The sequence below is a fragment of the Panthera uncia genome, chromosome B1 (genome assembly GCF_023721935.1).
Source record: "Panthera uncia isolate 11264 chromosome B1, Puncia_PCG_1.0, whole genome shotgun sequence".
Lineage (NCBI taxonomy): Eukaryota > Metazoa > Chordata > Mammalia > Carnivora > Felidae > Panthera > Panthera uncia.
The window spans coordinates 6,180,064-6,200,359 of NC_064811.1; the positions used below are offsets into that span (position 1 = coordinate 6,180,064).

The 20,296-nt window shown below is 58.8% G+C and overlaps 1 protein-coding gene across 1 annotated transcript in view; it reads right to left on the bottom strand.

Moving 5' to 3' along the window:
* NSG1 (neuronal vesicle trafficking associated 1) overlaps positions 1-20,296 on the bottom strand; it is a 29,753-nt gene continuing 9,457 nt past the window's right edge. Inside the window, exons 4-5 of the mRNA XM_049630295.1 lie at positions 7,111-7,221; positions 1-383 (exon numbers count right to left, since the gene is read on the bottom strand). Of these exons, the coding sequence (XP_049486252.1) occupies positions 180-383; positions 7,111-7,221 (315 nt within the window). The 3' untranslated portion in view covers positions 1-179. The remainder of the gene's footprint in view (positions 384-7,110; positions 7,222-20,296) is intronic.

Here is a 20,296-nt window from a genome sequence, read left to right on the forward strand (position 1 = left end):
TTGATCTTATGCCCATGAGCGGTCGGCAGCAAGTCTTATTGGCAAAGCAGCATTAGCAAACAGAAGCGGTTGCACCATAAATGAGTAACCTCTAAATTATCGGTAATTATATTTAACGAAACGTCCCTCCAAGTCCCTTCGTTACCTTCGAGTGACACATTGTGAGGAACCTGCCCGTCTCACTGAGCTGACTTGTCAGCGGCTTCGGTCTCCTGCTCGGACAGCTTCTCTTCCGAGAGAACCGACATCCAGGGTGAGACGGAGCGTGTGATGCTCTGCTTGGCCAGGTTGTAGTGGTTGATGACGGTGTAAAACTTCTCCCGGGCACTGGAGTCTTGCTCCGCGTAGTAGCTCTCCAAGCCTTCTGGAATGCACTGGGTGTTCTGAAAGACAAGGGGCCGTGGAGACACACGTCTCGATGCTGCGGGGATGCCGGAGGGTCTCCGGTGAACACCACCCCCCAGGTGTTTACGGGGACCTTCCCTGGGCTTAGAGGAGAAACGCAGCCCAGCCACCGCCTGCGCTGGTCCCGCCGCGACAGGACAGACATCTTTAGCGAGGTCGTGACGCAGCGGGGCTTGGGCTGCAGGGGCACGATGAGCTGTCCTGCTTCGCTAAAGACCTTCCACTAGTTGTCATTTACTTTACATCTACTAGAAAATACTTTGGACCTGTCTGCTGGAAACACAGATAGTAAAAGAAGGGAAGTCAGGAAAACCTCCTGGGAGCTGGATCTTTAGTAGGCCTTCTCCAGAGGAGGGGGTCGGAGGAGGGCGCGCCCTCGAGGCAGAGGAGATGGGCCTCACAGACAGGACAGTGCCAGCAGGGTGAGGAGGGCACTGGGAAGGACGGCCGGGGTCAGACGGCCACACAAGGGCTAGAAGTCCCATCAGGGAGCTGGTGTGACCTTGTGACCCAGAAAGCAGGAGCCCAGACAGCAATGCGGGGGGGGGGGGGGGGGGGGGGGCGGCAAGGGAGCGGGCTATCCCAGGCAGCTGTCCACGAAGGAAGAGGCTTCGTCCCTACAGGCCACGGAACCCTGAGGGGGCCTGGGGTGGGGGAGTCCAGTCCATAGCTCTCATCAGCTGGTAAAAGGTCCAGGACCCCAGAGAGATCCTGCACCCAAGGCTGCCTTTCCTGGTGGGTCCAGGAGCCGACCCAGCCCACTGGGCCACCACTGCTGACGTGGCCCGAGCACACCATACACGTGCAGCTCACCGGGCCCACGAGCGAGGTGGGCGGGGCTGCGGATGATCGGCTTCCACGGCGCATTCTCCGCGCCAAGCAGGCGCTTGGTGCCGAGCTAACGACTAAGCTTCCCAGCTCCTGGCAGCCAGGCCAGAGGGACGGGCATGGATGCCCACCCTCCACCTCTCCCGTGGCCCTTTCTCGCTGGCTTCGACTGCCCAGAGGCGGAGAATGCCCTGGGGGGCTGGCAGGGCAGCACAAGACAGAATTGGGGCTCCAGGATGATCTCACAGAACCGCCTCCCCCCCGCCTGGAGCCTTCATGTGAGAGAGACGGACCTCCCGCCTCGTGGAAGCCACGTTACCTTGTGTGTCTGAGCAACCAAAGCAATACACGAACGCCACGGCCTCTTCCTCAGTGAGGGGAGGCCACAGCAAAGACGGGTGCCTGGCCTTGGCCACCTCCCCACTCACCAGGAAGAGTCTGAGGACCCAGGCTCTCTGCCCACCGCTAAGGGTCTGACTCAGCACCTGTGTATCCTTAAACCTCCCCAGACGATTCTGAGGCTCCGCATGCTGCACGCGGTGTCTCGGGTGGGTGCACCGCCCAGATCTGAAGCCCAGGCACCATCCACGGCACTCTGACCAGTTAACTCCCGGGGCTTCGCAAGACGCCCAGCCACGCAGACCATCCGTTCACCTCTCCTGGGCGAGCGCCGAGTGGAGAAGGTGACAGGATCTTTGATGACATCATCTCTGGCCACCTCGGGCCATCGCCAGGCCGGCCGGCCACAGCTGCTGCACCTCAGACGTGGGCGCTGGGAGACACAACTGCCGGCCTGGGATGCACCAGGGGAGCCTCCCCCTGGCCTGGGCCCAGCTCTTCCTCGGTCTCTAAAACCCAACGGCAGGTGAAGAAGGCTGCTCCTTGAGATCTGCCCGCAGATGTAACCCCCACCTGCCACTTCCCCGGCAGCAGAGAAAACGGGACTGGGGTTCCACCACCCATGCTTCCTCCTCCCTCCTCCCGACCTTCTCTCTGCACCTGACAGCTGGCCAGGCGCTTCCCATGCACGTTCTCTCGCTGCAAGGCAGGTGCCGTTAGCCCCGTTTTCCAGCCGGGGCAGGTGAGACCCAGAGACGCGAAGGCACAGCAAAGTGCCCAGCGCCCCACATGGTGTCGCCGTGGGAGGCCACCAACAGGTGACCCGCTGGACTCCCGAGTCGAGAAGAGTGAGAAGTGAAACAGTCTGCCCCAGGGCCGGCGGGGCAGAACGTTCTTTTCCCGGAGCCCCGGCAGTGTCTGGTTCAGCCAGAGCTCAAGCCCCAGCTCGGGCGCACACAGGCCTCGGGAACACGGCTCGGCTCCCCGCACCCTGCCTGCCCTACCGGCTCAGCCTTCGGCACCTTCACAGGCGAGCGACACACTGTGACGTCGCCCTCTGAACCCCGAGGCCTCCGCAGTGGGCGGCTCCACACAGCCCGGCCCCTGCTCGGTGCCAGAAACAGCAACACAGGGCAGAGCACACGACTTGTGCAGAGAGAGCAGGGATGACGCCCCCGTCACAGAAAAGCTCCCGCTGCTCAGACGTAGCGGCCGCTCGTGATCGGGGTCCCTCTCCGCCCGGATGGCTCTCCTGGGATGCCGGCCTCGTGTCTACGACGAGGATGGCCGGGGGTCGGCTCTCCCTCAGGTGGGCTGTCCAGCAGGGTCGGGAGCTGTGCCAGGCACCAGGATCACCGAAAGGAACACGCCAGAGCCCGGGCCATGGGCCCTACGCTACCTACTAGCCCCCGTGCCCCTCCCCGGGGCCTTTACTCAGGAGACCCGGGCTGTGCTCCTCCGACACCGAGAAGTGGCGGGTCTGGCCCCTCAGCGAAGCGAGGTCGGGGCCTCCTCGGTGTGGCTGCTGACGGATGGAGGCTGTCGTGCCTGGTCCGGTGCCCGGCCCACGAGCTACCGTTTCATCACTGCTGGGTCTGGGAAGACAGCGAAGGGGTACAGACAGCACTGGGGTCTTGCAGAGGTGGACGACACGTCCACACGCCTCTGTTCCCCAGGACGGACCCTGCATGCCAGGCAGGTGCCGTGGGTACTTCCCTGTTGGGTAACCCAGAGACGAGTGACCGCCGCGGACAGCGGAAAGGGGACGGAATGAACGCGTGCTCTCCCCTCAACCCGGTCCTGCCCCGCCAGTGGAGAACAGTCCTCCTCTGGTCAAAGGATCAGAACCACCTTCCGGGAGCATGGAGGACTATTTCCAGAAGAGGAAGGACAAAGGACTGTGGCGTGCCCCACACCCCGCTCTGCCTGTCCAGCCCGTCGGGCCAGGCGGCGGCTTCAGAGTCGGCCCATGCTGCAGGCCAAGTTCACCGTGGTTCCTCCCGCTCTGAGCCTCGGCGCCCCCCGTCTACGAGATGGGGCCGAGGGGCCCCGCATGCTAGGTGGTCGTGAGGACTGTGGTCCGCGATGGGCAGCTCGGGCAAGAAGGCAGGATGTGTCCATGCTCACCTACGCCCACATCTGGGCGTCAGGAAGCAGCCGCCCCCGTCCGGCAAGGCAGGCGGCCACCCCCTCCCCAGCCGCGCTGCCACCTGCGCTCTGTCCTCTCCCCCTGCCACTCGCCAGCACCCGCCGGGCAGTGTGGGACTCCACTCCGGTCCAGGACGGGGCCTCCAGGCCTAAGAGAGTGGCCCTGCCCTCGGGGCACCAGGCCAGGGACGACGGGCGGTTCTGCCACTGCCCGCACGCGGGCCGCAGGAAGCAAATGCGGGGCAAGCACCACGGTGGGCAGGTGGCAGGTGAGAACCCCAGTTCCGAAGTAGCATGGGGCCAGGGGCTCCCCAGTATGTTCTGACCCTGCCCCCATCAGGCCAGAATCACAGCCACACGTCCCCCTGAGGGGGGCCCTGCCCCTCATCTCTCAGCCATGAAGGGAAATGACCGTCACACCAACGAGGTAATCCGAGGAAGCGTGTTCCAGCCCTCGGCACACAGTCAGCACTGGCAAGTGTTCCTCGGGCACGAACTCCACCGAGAGAACGGGGGTGTCTGACCGTCTGCGTCAACACGCAGGGCCGGGCAGTTTCCCGGTACGTGGAAACCCTCCTGTGAAATTCCTATGACGGCTTCACGGTTTCAAGAAAAAGGCAGGAACTTAGCACCTGCCCCCACCCCTGCCCACCTGTCAGGACGGGACACTCTGGCGGGGAGGCTTGGCCACAAGGAGCCTCCCCTCACCCGCGGCGCAGGTGCCTGCCCTCTGCTTTGTGCCAGGACCTCTGCGGCACCCGTGCCCATCAGCCCTTCCCACGGGCCCCCCTCTGGCTCTGGGGTCAGCAGGACCCAGCCCAGTCTGTGGCCTCGGTCCAGGAGCAGGCCCTTGCCACCGTGGGCAAAATGGACTCCTCATTCAGTCTGCATCCTAGGTGACCTGGAAGCGGTGACCCCGGGCACGCACAGTCACCCTGGCCGCCTCTCTGCCCTAGTACTGGGTATCTGCCCGTCTGCTCACCACTTGTCTCCCCACCGGAACACCGGCCCCACGGGCAGGGCCTGGACTCCTCCCATCCTGCACCACATGCCCAGCACCCAGCAGGGCTCCCCACAGGAAGCACTGAATAAATATGTACGAAGAACCCGTGGGGGGTGACCTTGGGGCACAAGGAAGATCGTGTCCGTGCTGCATCTAACCACCGGTACAACGGGAATCTACTGGTACCTACCCAGGTTTTGGGGAGCATTCAGAAATCCCCGTGTGAAAACCCCTATGAACTGTCAGGTCTGTGTGTGACGTGTACAATCGCAAAACAGGCAGAAAGGCAGGGAGGGGACTTCGGCACGCATCGCACTTCTCCCCCCTCCAGCTTCAGCCAAGGGCTCTTGGACCCAGACTAGCAGTTCTCCAGCCCTCCAGCTGTCCTTCCAGGAAGGACATCTGCCCCCAATTAGATGGAAACGCCAGTGAAAGATGCCCAAGTCCCAAGGGACACAGCTACGGAACACTCACTTGGTGCCGGCTGGGCACCAGGATCACCCGTCCCAGCCTCTGAACGCACAGGCACCTGCCCCCTTCCCTGCCAGGACTCTCAGAACCAGGCCTTCGTCTCTGACTCCACCTGCCTGCGCCAGCAGAACTTGGCCTTGCAGGGAGGGCGGGGCAGCTTCAGGCTGCACCCTCCTCCTCCGTGCAGGACGCGTGCCCCGGGCCCAGAGAAAGAGCCAAGAAGCGGACCCTGCGTCCTCCTGATGGAGCCGCTGGCCCCTGTTCTTTGTGAGCAGCCCGTCTAGTCCCACGAAGCTGTCCTCTGCACACGTGGGTCCCGTCAGGGCACCGTGCCCACATCTGCTCTGCTTCCTCTCCATGACCTTGGCCCCCCCCTGCGTCACCCAGCCCTGGACCAGGCTCTCCCCTGCATCCCAGAGTCACTCTTCAGCCTTATGTCACGTGGGTGTCCTCTCCATCCCCAGCGCCCTGCCGAGTCTCTTCCCAGGCTCCCTGCAGCAGCCTGCTGGGCCATCTCGCCAACCCTCCAGCCTCCCTGGGCCACTGAGTGTGAGTGGCCGTCCTGTCACTCCCCACCGGGGGCCTCTGCCTGGCACCAGAGGTGGTGCACAGACTGGCCACAGCTGGCTTATCCCCCGCTGCCTCCAGGCTGACCCTGCCTGCGTTCTGCCATCAACCGTGTTTGCTGCTCCCCTAGCCCACCTGGTCTGGCCCGGCCGGCCTCCGGAGTCTGCTGACGTACGTACTCGGTCAAGGCCAGCCCTGCCCTCCTCCAAGCGCCCCCAAGGCCTCTGGGCTGGTCTCTAAACCGTGGTGCCTCCTGAGCTTCCAGATAGCCCGGCCCAGGGTGTGGATGGGTCCACTGAAAGGGTGGGGTGTGGGGGGGGGTTCCCCGGGTCCCCACGCAGCTCCCTCACTGGCCTCCTAGAGGCAACCTGACCACCCTTCTAGAAACTGCAGTGCCCGACCCTGCCTTGCTCTTTGGTTTTCCAGGGCTCATACCCTAACTCAGAATACAACTGATTCCACGCGTCTTTTGAGGAGGGCAGGGAGCTTCCCAAAGGTGGGGGTCTCTACCCGATGGGCCCCGGCTGTGCTGCACCCGGAATACCAGCGGCAGCCACCGCACGTGGCACGCACAAAATGCATACCTGCCGGCCGGGAGAGGGCCGCAGGGTCAGAGCACCGCGCACGGGCGACATGCCGGGAAGCGTGAGGTCTGTTGAGCCTGCTGCCCCGTGCGAGCCTTCTGCGTCCCTCACAGCCGCGAGACCCAAAGCAAAGCCACCCGGTGACGCAACAGACCAAGCCTGTCCGTGCACGTGCTCAGCACGGGCTTCTCCGGCTTTGATTTCGGCAACACCGGCCCCTGGAAACGGTAGCTTTTCCCTTCACGCTGGCTCTCGAGAGGTCAGAACCAAACGTGGGGGGTCGGGGTGGGGGGCCAGATGCCGCGCCGTGGGAACTGGGAGCAAGTCCACTGGGAGTACGTCTTCCCTCCTCCTGCCTTCCCCCCTCCCCTCCATCTTCTCCACTCCTCCCGTGTGTGACCTTCTGTGCCATTTCAGGCTTTCTGGAACAAGGCCGCGTCGCATCAGCAGAGCAGGCATTTCCGCCAGCGTGGAGAGCTGGCCAAGCAGGCGCCGGAGGGACAAGGACAGGCACGGGCGGGAGGTGGGGCGTGCCCAGCTCTGCTCCCCTTCCCTCTGGGCCTCTGCGCACGCCCCCCCCCCCCCCCCCCCCCCCCCCCCCGCACGGGTCCTTGTTTACAGCTCCACCCTGCCTTCTCCCCCTGCCCCTCTGCCCCCCTCCCCTGCTCCCTTCCACAGGGGCCCCATCGCAGGCCACCCGAGGCCAGAGCAGGGCTGTGTCCCTCGGAGAAGGCACAGGGTGGGGGGCCGGGGGCGGGGCCTTACCTTGAGGACGAAGCCGTCGGGGCAGGCACGGTCATATTTGTACACCTTGTAGACGACCAGGAAGACGACGCAGGTGAGGAAGGCCAGGGCAAAGAGGACCAGCACGGAGACCTGTGGGCAGAGGGGGGCCCGTCAGGGTGGCTGCGAGGACCACGTGCGGGGCAGCCGGACAGACGAGAGACGGTCTCTGGAGGGACGCAGCTGGAAAAGACCCAGGAAGGCTTCAGCTGCATCACGTTTCACTGGACAACGTTTGGTACCGTCTGCGTTTTTCACCATCTCCACACGCCACCGTTATTTTAAGTGACCCGTTTTTAGGATTCCAGGCCCTGTGGGGAGAGCTCGGGTACAGGGATGATCAAACGTCACGGACACTTTCTGCCTGCTGCCAGTTACTGAGGTGACGCGGCAGCCACCAGCTGTTCAGATGTCTCCTGCGCCCGGGACCCCAGCCCTGCCCTCGCGAGCTGGGACCAGCTAGGCAGGAAAGACAGGATCTCGGGGGCCCCCATCACCTCTGCCCTCAAGTTTCCCGCATGCTCGGTTAGTTGTGTCCCTCCCCAGAGGGCAGTCCCCACGAGCCCAGGTGTGGTGCTCGCCGTCACGGAGCGTGTGCTCCTCTGACATTTGCGGATCGACAAGTGACAGAACAGCGGGCGATCCGGCCCCCGCGGGAGGACACAGGGCATAGGGGACAAAGCGACACCAGATCCGGGCACCGGAGGTGCTCACCTGGCTGCTAGGAGCCCCCTGGCAGGGGCAGAGCACATCCGGAGGCTAAAAGGATGTGCAAAGGCACGGCCGGTCAGCTCGGGGAAGCGGGAGCCTTCCTGCTGACGGGCTGCCCCTCCCCACCCGGTTACAGAGGGCTCTGAGGCTCCTGAGGAGGGGGAGAGGTTCAGAGCCACGCGGCCCTGGGTGCTGGCACAGAGCAGCCCCCCTCACCCCGAGGGCAGGGCGGGCACAGCTGTGCCGCTTCCTGAGGCTGCACAAGAGGCCCAGGGGCGAGCCCTGTCCTGGCCTCAGGGGACCCGTGCCCGGGTCCCCCGACACCGCGGGGCCTCAGTTACCGTACGAGCTCTCCATCTGGGAAAGCGGAGGGTGGCGCTGGGCCTCACGGGATGTGTGGGGGAAGTTGGGACGCACTGCCCACTCACCTGGAGGACAGACGGACAGACACTGGCCCCGCTGTGAACCGAAGTCACCAGCCCCATGCGTCCCCCTACACCCGCCCCAGGCACCACGGCCCCGGTCCCACCGCTGGGCTGTGCCGTGCCACGCGGAAGCCCCTGAACCTCTCTGGTCCCCAGGCCCCTCGCCTGTGACACAAGACGACACTTCCCCACCTCCCAGTTGCCATGAGAATACGAGGGAGGAATGAACTCGACAGACGCCCACGAGGAATGGTAGGAACTACCACGGCGAGCATTTCCCCATCGCTGGGCCCTGCCTCCATTTGCCAGGCTCTCCATCCCCAGCCTTCAGAGTCCTTCTGAGGCCTGCAACTCGGCCTTGGCCGGACCCGGCCCGGTCCAGCGCTGGGCGGCACGGAGGTGAAGGGTGCAGCCGGCTGTGCCTTCCTGGCGCGGTGCTGATACTCTGCACGCTCCAGGCGGCTCCCACGCCCTGGGGCCCAGGGGCACCCAGACTCTCCCTTCTCCCGCACGCCCAGCCCGGCCGCCGCCTCCCCACCGCTCCCGCCTCCCACTCACTGCAGCCGGGACACTTGTCCCCTGTGTCCCCTTGCCCAGGGAACAGCCCCTCAGGCCCCAGGCAGCCAACAAGTCTCCGCATCCCCTTCCGTGAGGCCCTTCCTGCCCGTCCCTAAGTCCCACCTGTCCCCATTCTCTGCCCCCCAAGTCCCTTCTTCCCTTCCCGTGACCTCGCGACCCCCCTCATCTGGACCATCAGGGCTGTCACCCTAAGGGTCAGAGGCCCTCCACCTGCCTGGACAGCCTGTGTTGCACGTGGAGCCCGTGCCGGACACAGGGACGGGAGATGAAGTCACAGGTGCTTCGGGGCTCAAAGCGCCCGCGGGAAAGGCCACTGGGTTCCAGTGGTGACTGCACTGCATGGCAAGAACGCTGCCTCAGACCCCAGACGGCCCAGGGAGGCCAGAGGCGCCAGGGCGCGGAGCTGAAGGAGGTCAGATGTGCGCGGCAGGGGGTCGGGGGGGGGGGGGGGGAGGGCCGCCGGGACACCCAGGCTTTCCGGCAGAGCCGCCTTGCCGCTGGCGACACCTGGGATGGGCAGGCGGCCCCCGCTGGGCCCGGGCTCCTGCCCACCAGGGGCAACGAGAGGACCCGGCTCCCAGGCCTGGCGGGAGGGCTGCAGACGCGCACGGTGCTCCTGAGGACGGCAGGCGCTGCGGAAGGACGCGTCTGCCCTGGCCGCTGCCCTGTCCCCACCGTCGCGCCCGCGCGGGTGGCCCGGCTCACGGTCCAGGCCACACAGCCCCCCTCACACCCGCCGCCCTGTCCTCCCCGAGCTCCCCGCCCCACGCTCACCCAGGCTGCTGCTCAGCCGCACCTGCCCTGCCCGGGACCCAGGCCGTCTGCTGGCAGCCCCTGGGAGCAGCTCGGGGGGCTCCGCGAGGTCGAGAGCAGCTGCTGCTTCTGCCAGGGTGGTCGGTGAGAAGAGCTGCATTTGACAGAACTGGTTTCCTTCACAAGCCTTCGTGTTTTATTTTGGGCATTTGAAAACATCGTTCCAAGAAGTCCAGAGCATAGCACACAAGAGGTTAAGAGGCCCTGTTAGAATGTTATCTCCTTGGGGCGCCCGGGGCGGGGGGGGGGGGGGGGGGGCCTGGGGGGGGGGGTTTTTGCGGGGGGGCGGGGGGGGGGGGGGGGGGGGGGGGGCTCAGTCGGTTGAGTGTCTTGACTTCAGCTCAGGTCACGATCTCACAGTTCGTGGGTTCAAACCCCATGTTGGGCTCTGCACTAACAGCGTGGAGCCTGTTTCCAATTCTCCCTCCCTCGCTCCCTGCCCTTTCCCCACTCATGCTCACTCTCTGATAAATAAAATAAATAAACAAACCCTTTAAAAAGTAAAATAAAATCGGGGCACATGGGTGGCTCAGCGGGTTGAGTGTCCGACTTCGGCTCAGGTCATGATCTCACAGTTCATGAGTTTGAGCCCTGCATCGGGCTCCATGCTGACAGCTCAGAGCCTGGGGCCTGCTTTGGATTCTCTGTCTCCCTCTCTCTCTCTGCCCCTCCCTAACTCACACTTACTCTCTCTCTCTCTCAAAAATAAACATTAAAAAAATTTTTTAAAGAGTATTATCTGCTCAACAAAGTATTAGACTGAATTCAATAATGCATTAAAAGGATCACACAGCATAAGAGGGTACACTGATTTCCAGGGAGGCAGGCACCTTCAGCACCCACGATGTGATACGTCACATGAATAAAACGAAGGATAAAAACACATGATCATCTCAGCAGATGGAGAAAAAGCATTTGACAAAATTCAGTATCCACTTACGATAAAAACTCAACACAGTGGGTATAGAGGGAACACGCCTCAACGTAATAAAGGCCGCACAGGACAAGCCCACAGCTAACATCATAATGGTTTAAAGCTAAAAGCTTTCCCTCTAAGATCAGGAATGAGACGAGGATGTTGACTCTCACCACTTCTGTTCAACATAGTATTGAAGTCCTCACCACAGCACCTGAGAAAAATAAAAGGCACCCAAATTGGAAAGGAAGAGGTAAAACTATCACCCTTTGTATGACGACATGACATTATACATAGAAAACCTTAAGGACTCCACCAAATCACTCTCAGAACTAATCAACAATTCAACAAATTTGTAGGACACAAAATCAATACACAGAAAGCTGTAGTGTTTCTATACATAAATGGCAAACTACCTAAAAAAGAAAACAATCTCATCTGTATTTCCATTTAAAAGAATCAAATACCTTGGGATAGATATAACAAGGAGGTGAAAGATCTGTGCCTTGAAAACTTTAAGACACTGATGAAAGAATCTGAAGACACAAATAATGGAAAGGTAGTCTGTGTTCATGGTTGGGGAGAATTAATATTGTTCACGTTGCACAGAGCAATCTACAGATTCAATGCAATCCCCTGTCAACATCCCAGTGGCATTTTTCACAGAAATAGAACAATCTTCAAATCTGGATGGAACCACAAAAGACCCCGAATAAGCAAAGCAATTTTGAGAAAGAAGAACAAATCTGGACGTATCCTGCTCCCTGATTTCAAACTACACTACAAGGCAACAGCAATCAAAACAGTCTGGTACTGGCATAAAAACAGAACAGAGAACCCAGACATAAACCCACACATAGTCAACTGACTTACAACAAAGGAGGCAAGAACATACACCGGAGAAAGGACAGTCTCTTCAATAAATGGTGTTGGGAAAATTGGAGAGCCACATGCAAAAGAATGCAACTGGACCACTTTCTTACATAATATACAAAAACTAACTCAAAAGCAATTAAAGACATATGACCTGTAACCATAAAACTCCTAGAAGTTAAGGCTCCTTGACATTGGTCTTGGCGATGATTTTTTAAATCTGACCCCAAAAGCAAAGGCAAACACAGGCAACAATAAATGAGTGGGACTAGATCACACCAAAAAGCTTCTGCACAGCAAAGGACACCATCAACAAAATGGAAACGCCAACCTCCTGTGTGGGAGAAAATACTTACAAGTCATATCTGACAAGGGGCAAAAATCCAAAATATATAAAGAACTCCTACAATCTAATGGCCAAAACCCAAACAATCTAACTTTTTAAATGGGCAGAGCATCTGAGCAGAGCATCTGAACAGACATTTTTCCAAAGGAGACCTGTGGATGGACCACAGGACCGTGAAAAGGCGCTCGCCGTCGATCATCAGGGAATCAAAACCGCAGGGAGCGACCCCTCACACCTGTTTGAATGGCTTTTACGAAAAAGATAAGAGACAGCAAGTGCCAGAGAGGATGCAGAGAAAAAGGAAGCCTTGAGCACTGGTAGAAAAGCAAACCGGTGCGGCCACTCTGGAGGACAGTATGGCGTCTCCTCCGCCAGTTAAAACCAGAATTACTATGTGATCCAGCAATTCTGTTTCTGGGTATATACCCTAAAGAAGTGAAAGCACGGACTCAAACAGTCGGTACGAATACACCGTTTTCATATCCGCCTTATCCACAGCAGCCAAGACGTGGAAGCAACCTAAGTGTCCATGGATGGACGAGAGGGTGAAGAAAAGGTGGTGTGTGTATGTGCATGTTGCGCACACACACACACACACACACACACACACACACAATGGAGTAGTATTCAGCCAGAATAAGAAGGAAATCCTGTCCTTTGCCACAACAAGGATGGACCTGGAGGGCATTATGCTAAATGAAGAGAAAGACAAGTACCTTATGAGCTCACCTATGTGTGGAATCTAAAACAAAAAAACAAGCTCGGGTGGGGCCCCTGGGTGGCTCAGTTGGTTGGGCCTCCCACTTCGCCTCAGGTCATGATCTCACAGTTCATGGGTTCGAGCCCTGCATCGGGCTCTGTGCTGATGGCTCAGCGCCTGGAGCCTGCTTCAGATTCCATGTCTCCCTCTCTCTCTGCCCCTCCCCTGTTCGCACTCTCTCTCTCAAAAAATAAACAAACATTTAAAAAAAAATGTTTGAAAAAAATTAAAAACAAAACAAAAAAAAGCTCGGAGATACAGCGACAGATCGGTGGGGTAAGCGAAATGGGTGAAGGTGGTCAAAGGTACAAACTTCTAGTTTTAAGGTAAGTAAGTCCTGGGGATACGATAGAGAATAATACTGTGTTGTATGTTTGAAAGTGGCTAAGAAATTAAACCTTGAAAATTCTCATCGCATGCACAAACTGTAGCTGTGTGGTGATGGTGTTCCCTGGACTCAATTTTGGTGATCATTTCACGACATGTAAAAATACGGACTCTCTCTCACTCCTGAAATTAATGGTGTGTGTACAACAGTTCTCAATTAAAATCCATATGCACGCACACACGATCTCACGTCCTAGGGCAGTCTTTAACCTGTCCCTTGAATGTGGAAGCCGTGACTGTGTTTGGTTCACGGTGCCCCATCTGTTTAGGTTTAAAAATAAGCCCCATCTCTCGGCGGGGCTGTGGGGAACCACTCTCCTCCTGGAACCCGGCCTGGGCCTTGCGACCAGGATTCCCAGGCCTGATGACCTAGGAGCCCATGGAACCAAGGAAAGTGAACGTGACAGTTCCTGGAGGACTCAAAGGAGGGAGGCAGAGAAATCCAGGGACAGTTGGGAGGTGGCGCCTGGTGTAGCAAAGCCCTTCCCCTGCGGGTTGTCCCCACTCTTTCCCCCACACCTCTGCAAACTCCAAGCCTCTCCTGGGCCCCAGGGTCTGCACAAACCTGGGACGTGCCCCATGGTCGGAAGAGAAATGTGGGTTTCCTATTCACCACCTGGCATAGGGCACCCCTGCGGTTATCGTGGCCTGAGGAGAGAGCCCCGGGCCTTTCCAGAAAGATCCCCAGCCGGCTCAGAATTGGCTCCTGGCTCTGCCACCTGCCAGCTGTGTGCCTAAGCAGGTCACCTGCGTATCTTATGTCTACAGGCGGGGAACAAAGCCTCGTGCTCTTACACGTTTATCAGGAGAATGACTAGGGATCAGGGCTCTGAAGAGATGTCAGCCTCATGTGCTAGGCCCATTATGGGTTAAACTGTGTCTTCCCCTCCCCAAAATATAGAAGTTCTACACCCTGCTACCTTTGAATGTGGCCTTATTTGGAAATAGGGTCTTTGCAGATGTGATTAAGTTGAGGTCATTAGGGTGGGGCCTAACCCAATTTGACCGTGTCCTTATGAAAGGGGAGACAAGACACAGAGACCTACACGCAGGGAGAAGCTCGAGAAGACAGAGGGGGGGAGGGACGTGTCTGTAAGCCGAGGGCCGCCAGGAGCCACCAGAAACTGGGAAGAGGCAAGGAAGGACTCCCCTCCAGCCTTCAGAGGGAGCACGTCCCTGCCGATACCCGTATCTGGGCTTCTGACCCTCGGAACGGAGACACGCCCCGTCTGCTGGCTAAGCCCCCAGCGGTGAACCTGCCACGGCGGCCCCGAGGGCTGGAGCTGTTTGGGGGGGGGGGGGGGCGGCCCAGGGCTGGCTCGCGTCCCCTGAGGTGTTCTCTGTCTGCTGCCATCCCTGTCCCTTCCCCAGCACACCAGGTTGGGTCACCTGCTCTCCTCCTCACCCTTTGAAGCCCTGGCCGGGCCCCTGCCTCCCCTCCAGGAAGGCTCTGGAACATCCCAGTGTCTCCCAGCACCAGCAGCACAAGCATGGACACCGCACAGCCCAGCATCTACTGTTTCTGTGCTTCAAGTGAAACGAAACTGTGTCCCAGTTTGGAGAGTCTCACCAACCTCCCTGCTCCCGTGAGACAGCTAGGCACATTCTAGAAAGAAGTGTGAAATTACTTAGAGCCGTTTCGCGGGAGTACCCTTTAGGCTGTTTCCTACATCGACACACCCTGACCAGAAGCATCCTGGGGAGCCCCCAGCCGCCAGCGACCCCACCTTTCAACCAATTCCAGAATAGTCTGACTAGAAGACAAACTGGCCACTCGCTGCCCAACGCGCGTCAAGAGCCCTGGGTTCCAGGCCCGCCAGGCCCACACGCATCGTGACTCCGGAAAGGGCACGTGGCCCCTCTCCGCCGGGAAGTGGCCATGCCAGCCCAGCCCCCGGGTTTGCGGTGGGGAGCCCAGGAGACCCCAGCTGGGCAGTCAGGGGTGGGCAGGGCGAGCCCTTGCTTCACAAAGCCCATCACCTCACGGTGTTGCAGCACCGGGACACGGAAGATGCTCAGAGACCATCGCATCTGGCACCTTGATGTGTGATGGAGGCCCGGTCGCTGAAAAGGCAGCACCTTCGAGTCGAGCCAACGAGACCCCCAGGTAGTCTGAGGAGCCCAGGGACACATGCAGGCAGCGAAGCAGCAGCCACGTGCAGTGGCCCAGGTGAGCACAAAACAGGGGCGGAACCACGGCTGTGTTAGAATCACAGGAGCCTCTGAGGATCCCAACACCAGGACCCCACCCAGAGCAGAAGACGGTGGGGCGGGGGGGGCAATGACTAGGCCTCAGTAGCATTTAAAACTTCCCAGACATTTCCCGTGCACAATCTAAGCTGAGGACAGGGGGTAAACGGAGGAACCCCTTCTGCAAGGGATTCCTGGAGCCTGAGGCTGCTGAGCTCCCCTCCCCCCACCCAGCCTGGGCACTCCTGTGCCGAAACACCAGTATTAAGGGTAGCTCCAGAGACTTCCACCACGCTCTGTGCTCTAGCAGACCGTTAACCACGGCTCGTGGACTCCTCATGACAGCTCCCGAAGGCAACACCACGGGCTGCGTTTTACCCCCGGGGACGCTGAGGCTCAGAGGCGTAGGTGACCGGCCCAGGGCACACCGGCTGGGTAAGCCGAGTGTTGTCTCCCAAGGACATCCAGGTCCTAACCCCTGGAACCTGTGCACATCATCTTCTACACAAAAAGTGACTCTGCCCCTGCGATTGAATCAAGGTCTAGAGACGGGGAGACCTCCTGGAATATCCGGGTGGGCGCGAGCGAAGTCCCCGGCGTCCTTACGGGATGGAGCAGAGGAGACAGAGCAGGGACTGGAGGACGCCGGGCCAGGTGGAAGAAGGGGCCACGAGCCAAGAAGCGTGGGGGCCGTGGCTCTGGTGGCTCCAAAAGCCCAGGAGACGGAGCCCCCCAGCGGGAGCCCCCCAGCGGGAGCACCTGCCAACACCCAGATGCCCTGACTCAGGGCTTCTGACCCCCCAGGGCCGTAAGAGAATCCGTGCGTGTTGTCCTGAGCCACCCAGGTGGTGGCACTTTGTGACAGACGCCCCCGGGAGCTCATTCGCCTCCTGGAGCGCAAGGCCCCAGCGCGCACCGAGGGAGACAGGGAGTCACTGGACCCAGCTGGCCGGCGGCCCATCTTCTCAGCGAGTACTTACGGAGCCAACCCCGAGCATCCCCACGTCAAATGGGGCACAAGTTCCGTCTCTAGAGGTGTCAGTCGGTCTGGGTTTTGTGAAGCAAACGATCACACACAGGAAGGAGGGGGGCCCCGGGGCTGCTGTGCCCCCCACGGGCTCCTGGAGGCCTGGAGAGCCTGGGCTGCCAGACGGACGGCGCCTGCTGTCGCCTGCATTCGGGCGGGGCTGTGGGCAGGGGTGGGGGGCAGGGAGCCCCCGCGCTGGAGAAGCACCTTTCCTTAGAAGCAGGGCTGTTCTTTCAGAGCCGTCGTCTCTGCCGGGCACCCCGGGGCCCAGTGCTGGCGACGGATGCTTTCCCTGGCCCACAAAAATGGTTTTCAGTTTTGTTGTAAAACCAGGAAGAAAAGAACTGTATGATGATAATGGGTCCAGCCTGGATTGTATTCTTCAGACCGAGACAGTCATATGCTAATGTCCTGTTTTCTTTTCCTAAGGATGAAGGGGCTTACAAAGGCAAAAAAGGGCCCCAGGGCCCTGCCTTCTTCCACCTACGGAATCCCAGGTGGCTGGTAGACATTCTCAAGAAGGTGGCTACCTTGACCTGTCCTTGGCCCCACCGCATCAGCCCTGCTCTCCGCTGCATGGTGTGAACTCATCACGACTGGGGGGGTGGGGGGGGCAGGAGAAGGAGGGGAATCCCTACTGTGCTTGGGGAAGACGTGGGGGCGGGGGGTCTGGGTCTCAGAGGAGGAGCTCATGAGGGCAGCAAGGGTGGAAGGCGTGTTTGCAGAGGAAGAAGGCTGTGCCAAAGCCCAGAGCATCAAGGGACGCGGTGCGTTCGGCCAGTGTGGCCGGCGCATCACATGTCCTGCAGGAGGGGACCCAAGCCAGGTGACACAGGTCCCTGTCTGCCACATCAAGAAGCAGGAACCCAGACGGTTCCTGGGCACTTGCAGAATTCCAGGAGGCAGCCGCCTCTTTGTGACAAGTTACCATTTCTCACAACACTAGGAGGCTCCAAGTTAGCTGAAGGACACGTTCGCCACCGATGTGTGCGTGCGTGTGAGCGAGAGTGAGTGAGAGGAAGCAGATTCTACATCACCCCCAAATGTGTATCACTTCTGTGCAGCTGTCAGTAAAAGCTCCAGAGCAGGAGACTGTGGGAGGCAATCACAGCTGTTCTACCGGAGCTGGACTCCTGGCCGTGTCCACCGGCACTTGCCGCGTGGGGGCCCAGACCGTGCCTTGGGCCGTGGCCTTCAAGGGACCAGGGTCCAGCCCAGCACAGAGTGTCCGCTGTGTTTGTGCCACTGACTCTCCGGCAGCCAGAAAAGGCTACAGATCCCTCTCCGAATCATGCTCGAGATACGCACAACACCATACCTGGGACGGCACGGAAAACCCATTGTGCTGAAATACTGTTGTCAGAAGACCGCAAAAGATATAAACTGATGATACATATATACTTGTTTCTTTATTAACATCAAGCAAGATCTGAGAAATACTGTGATTTCAAAGAAAGGAGGGGATCCAGGCACCAGCTACGGCGTGACACAAAAACACCAGTGCTCTGCACCAGTGAGGGTCACAGGCAGCACTTGCCCTGCTGTCGTTTACTGCCTGCGGCCAAAGGGAAAGGACTTGAACTCTGCAAATGGAAAAACACTGCTAAAAGAAATCAGGGAAGACGCAAAAAAAACAGGGATCCCAAACAGCCGAAAGCAATCTTGAAAGCAGAGAGTAAGTGGGAGGACTCATCTTCCCCAATTTCAAAGCTTACTGCAAAGCTACAGTAATTAGGACAGTGCGGTACTGGCATAAGAATAACCATATAAATGGGATGGCACAGAGAGCCTAGAAATTAAACCCTACGTCAAGATCAACTGGTTTCTGAATCGAGTCGCCATGCCCATTCAGGGAGCAAGAACAGTCTCTTCAACAAATGGTGTTGGGACAACTGGCTTTCTACAGACAGAAGCAGCTCGAAGCTCGACACCTACCCCACACCATCCACAAAAATTAACTCCAAATGGAATGAAGACCTAAATGTGAAAGCTAAAGCCATAAAACTCTTGGAAGAAAACACAGAGGTAAATCTTCATGACCTCAGACTTGGCAGGTGGCACACCTCTCCTGCTGGGGGCCCCTGGGAGAGGTCAACGGTGTCTTAGATGTACCACCGAAAGCACAAGCAGCGAAAGAAAAAATAAATCGTACCTCAAAATGTTTAAATTTTGTGCCAGATTATGTTTTTGTGCAAAGACATGAAAAGGCGACCCACAGATAGTAGCAAACATCTGCAAATGACAGATCTGATGAGGAGCTGGTGTCCAGAATGCAACTCAACAGCACAAAAGCAACCCAGTTCGAAATGGGAAAGGACTTGAACAAACACCTCTCCAGACAAAATGCACGAACGGCCAGCCAGCGCACGGGGAAAAGCACTCAGCGTCATCAGCCCCCCGGGAAATGCAGATCAAAACCACAGTGAGACACTGCCTTGCAGCCGCTAGGACGGCTAGAATTGAAGGGACGGAGGGTGACAGGTGCTGGCGGGATGTGCAGAAACCGGAAGCCTTGCACACGTTGCTGGGGGGGCTGGGGGGCGGCGCAGCTGCCAGAGAAAACAGCAGCTCCTCGGTGTGTCAGACACAAGATCACCGCGCGAACCGGCAGCTCCACTCCCGGGTGCAAACCCAGAAGAACGGAAAACAGGTGTTCAAACAAAAGTCGCATGTGAACGTTCACAGCGGCGCTGTTCCCGCCAGCCAAGAGGTGGAAACGGCCCCAGTGCCCATCCGTGGATGAAGGGATAGATCAGACAGTCTAGCCATACTACCCAGTATTAGTCATAAAAAGGAACGAGGCAGGCGCCTGGGTGGCTCAGTCGGTTAAGTGCCCAACTTCGGCTCAGGTCATGATCTCATGGTTCGTGGGTTCGAGCCCTGTGTCGGGCTCTGTGCCGACAGCTCGGAACCTGGAGCCTGCTTCGGATTCTGTGCCTCCCATCCTCTCTCTCTCTCTCTCTGCCTCTCATGCACTCTCTCTCTCTCTCTCAAAAAATAAATCAACATTAAAAAAAATTAGAAAAGAAAAGAAAAAGAAATGAGGCACCCATCTGCTACGACAGGGATGATCGGTGAAAACACACCGGTGACAGAAGCTGGTCACAGAGGGCCATGTGTTGTATGGTTCTATCCATGTGAAATGTCCAGAACAGGCACATCCGGAAACAGAATGTACATCGGTGACTGCCCAGGGCCGACAGGGCGAGGAAACGGGGTGACTGCTAATGGGCAGGGGGTCTCCTATCAGGGTGATGAAATGTTCTGGAACTACACAGTGGTGATGGCTGGGCAACAATGCAGATCACATGTCACTGAACTGAACACTTTGAAGTATAAAATTTACGTTACATAGATTTGACCGCACTAAGGAAAGATGGGCCAGGGAGAGAGACAGGAGGCAGGCAAGACACAGGCTGGGGCAGGGGTCCCGGCAGCCCAGCCCCAGAGGCAAGACGGAGCTGAGGGATGTTTTCTGGAAAGAACAGCCAGGAATGGATGGCAAACAAGATGTGGGCCTCGGGGCAAACTTTATAAGGAGGGGACCACGTACCCCGGATTCTTAGGACAGTCCTGGCTGCTGGTTACCGCCCTGGCATCCCCAATGTACAGTGTCCACGGTCACTCTCAAAAGCGTCCCAATCTGGGCCATAAGTTATATAGCCACTCAACTTACAAGACCCTGGTCCACACCCTAGTTCTCTAAGGATCAGTGGGGAACGGGCAGCACCCCCATTTTACAGGTGGGGCTTTCTCTCCTGCTGGGGGCCCCTGGGAGAGGTCACTGCTCAGCGGGGGGTGGGACTGGGACATCCAAAGTGGGGGAGAGCCGGCCCGCAGGTCCCGTGCAGCTGCCGGTGTGGGAGACAGAGCTTGGTGGGCTTTGGGGTGGCAGGTGGATGTGGGTCTGAATCCTGTTTCCACCCCCGGTTAGCTGGCTGCCCGTCCGCCTGCTCCTTAACCTCTCTGACCTTCGTTCCCCACCTACAAAGTCAAGCCAGCGAGATCAACCTTCAAGATTGTTACTAACACAAAAAGGAATGACACTCATAAAACTCCGCGCCTGAGTCGGCTCTGGGTCGATGGCTGCTAGGTTCTCCCTCCTCCGCTCCCTCTGCCCTCCGCCCTCCCCCCTCAGGGG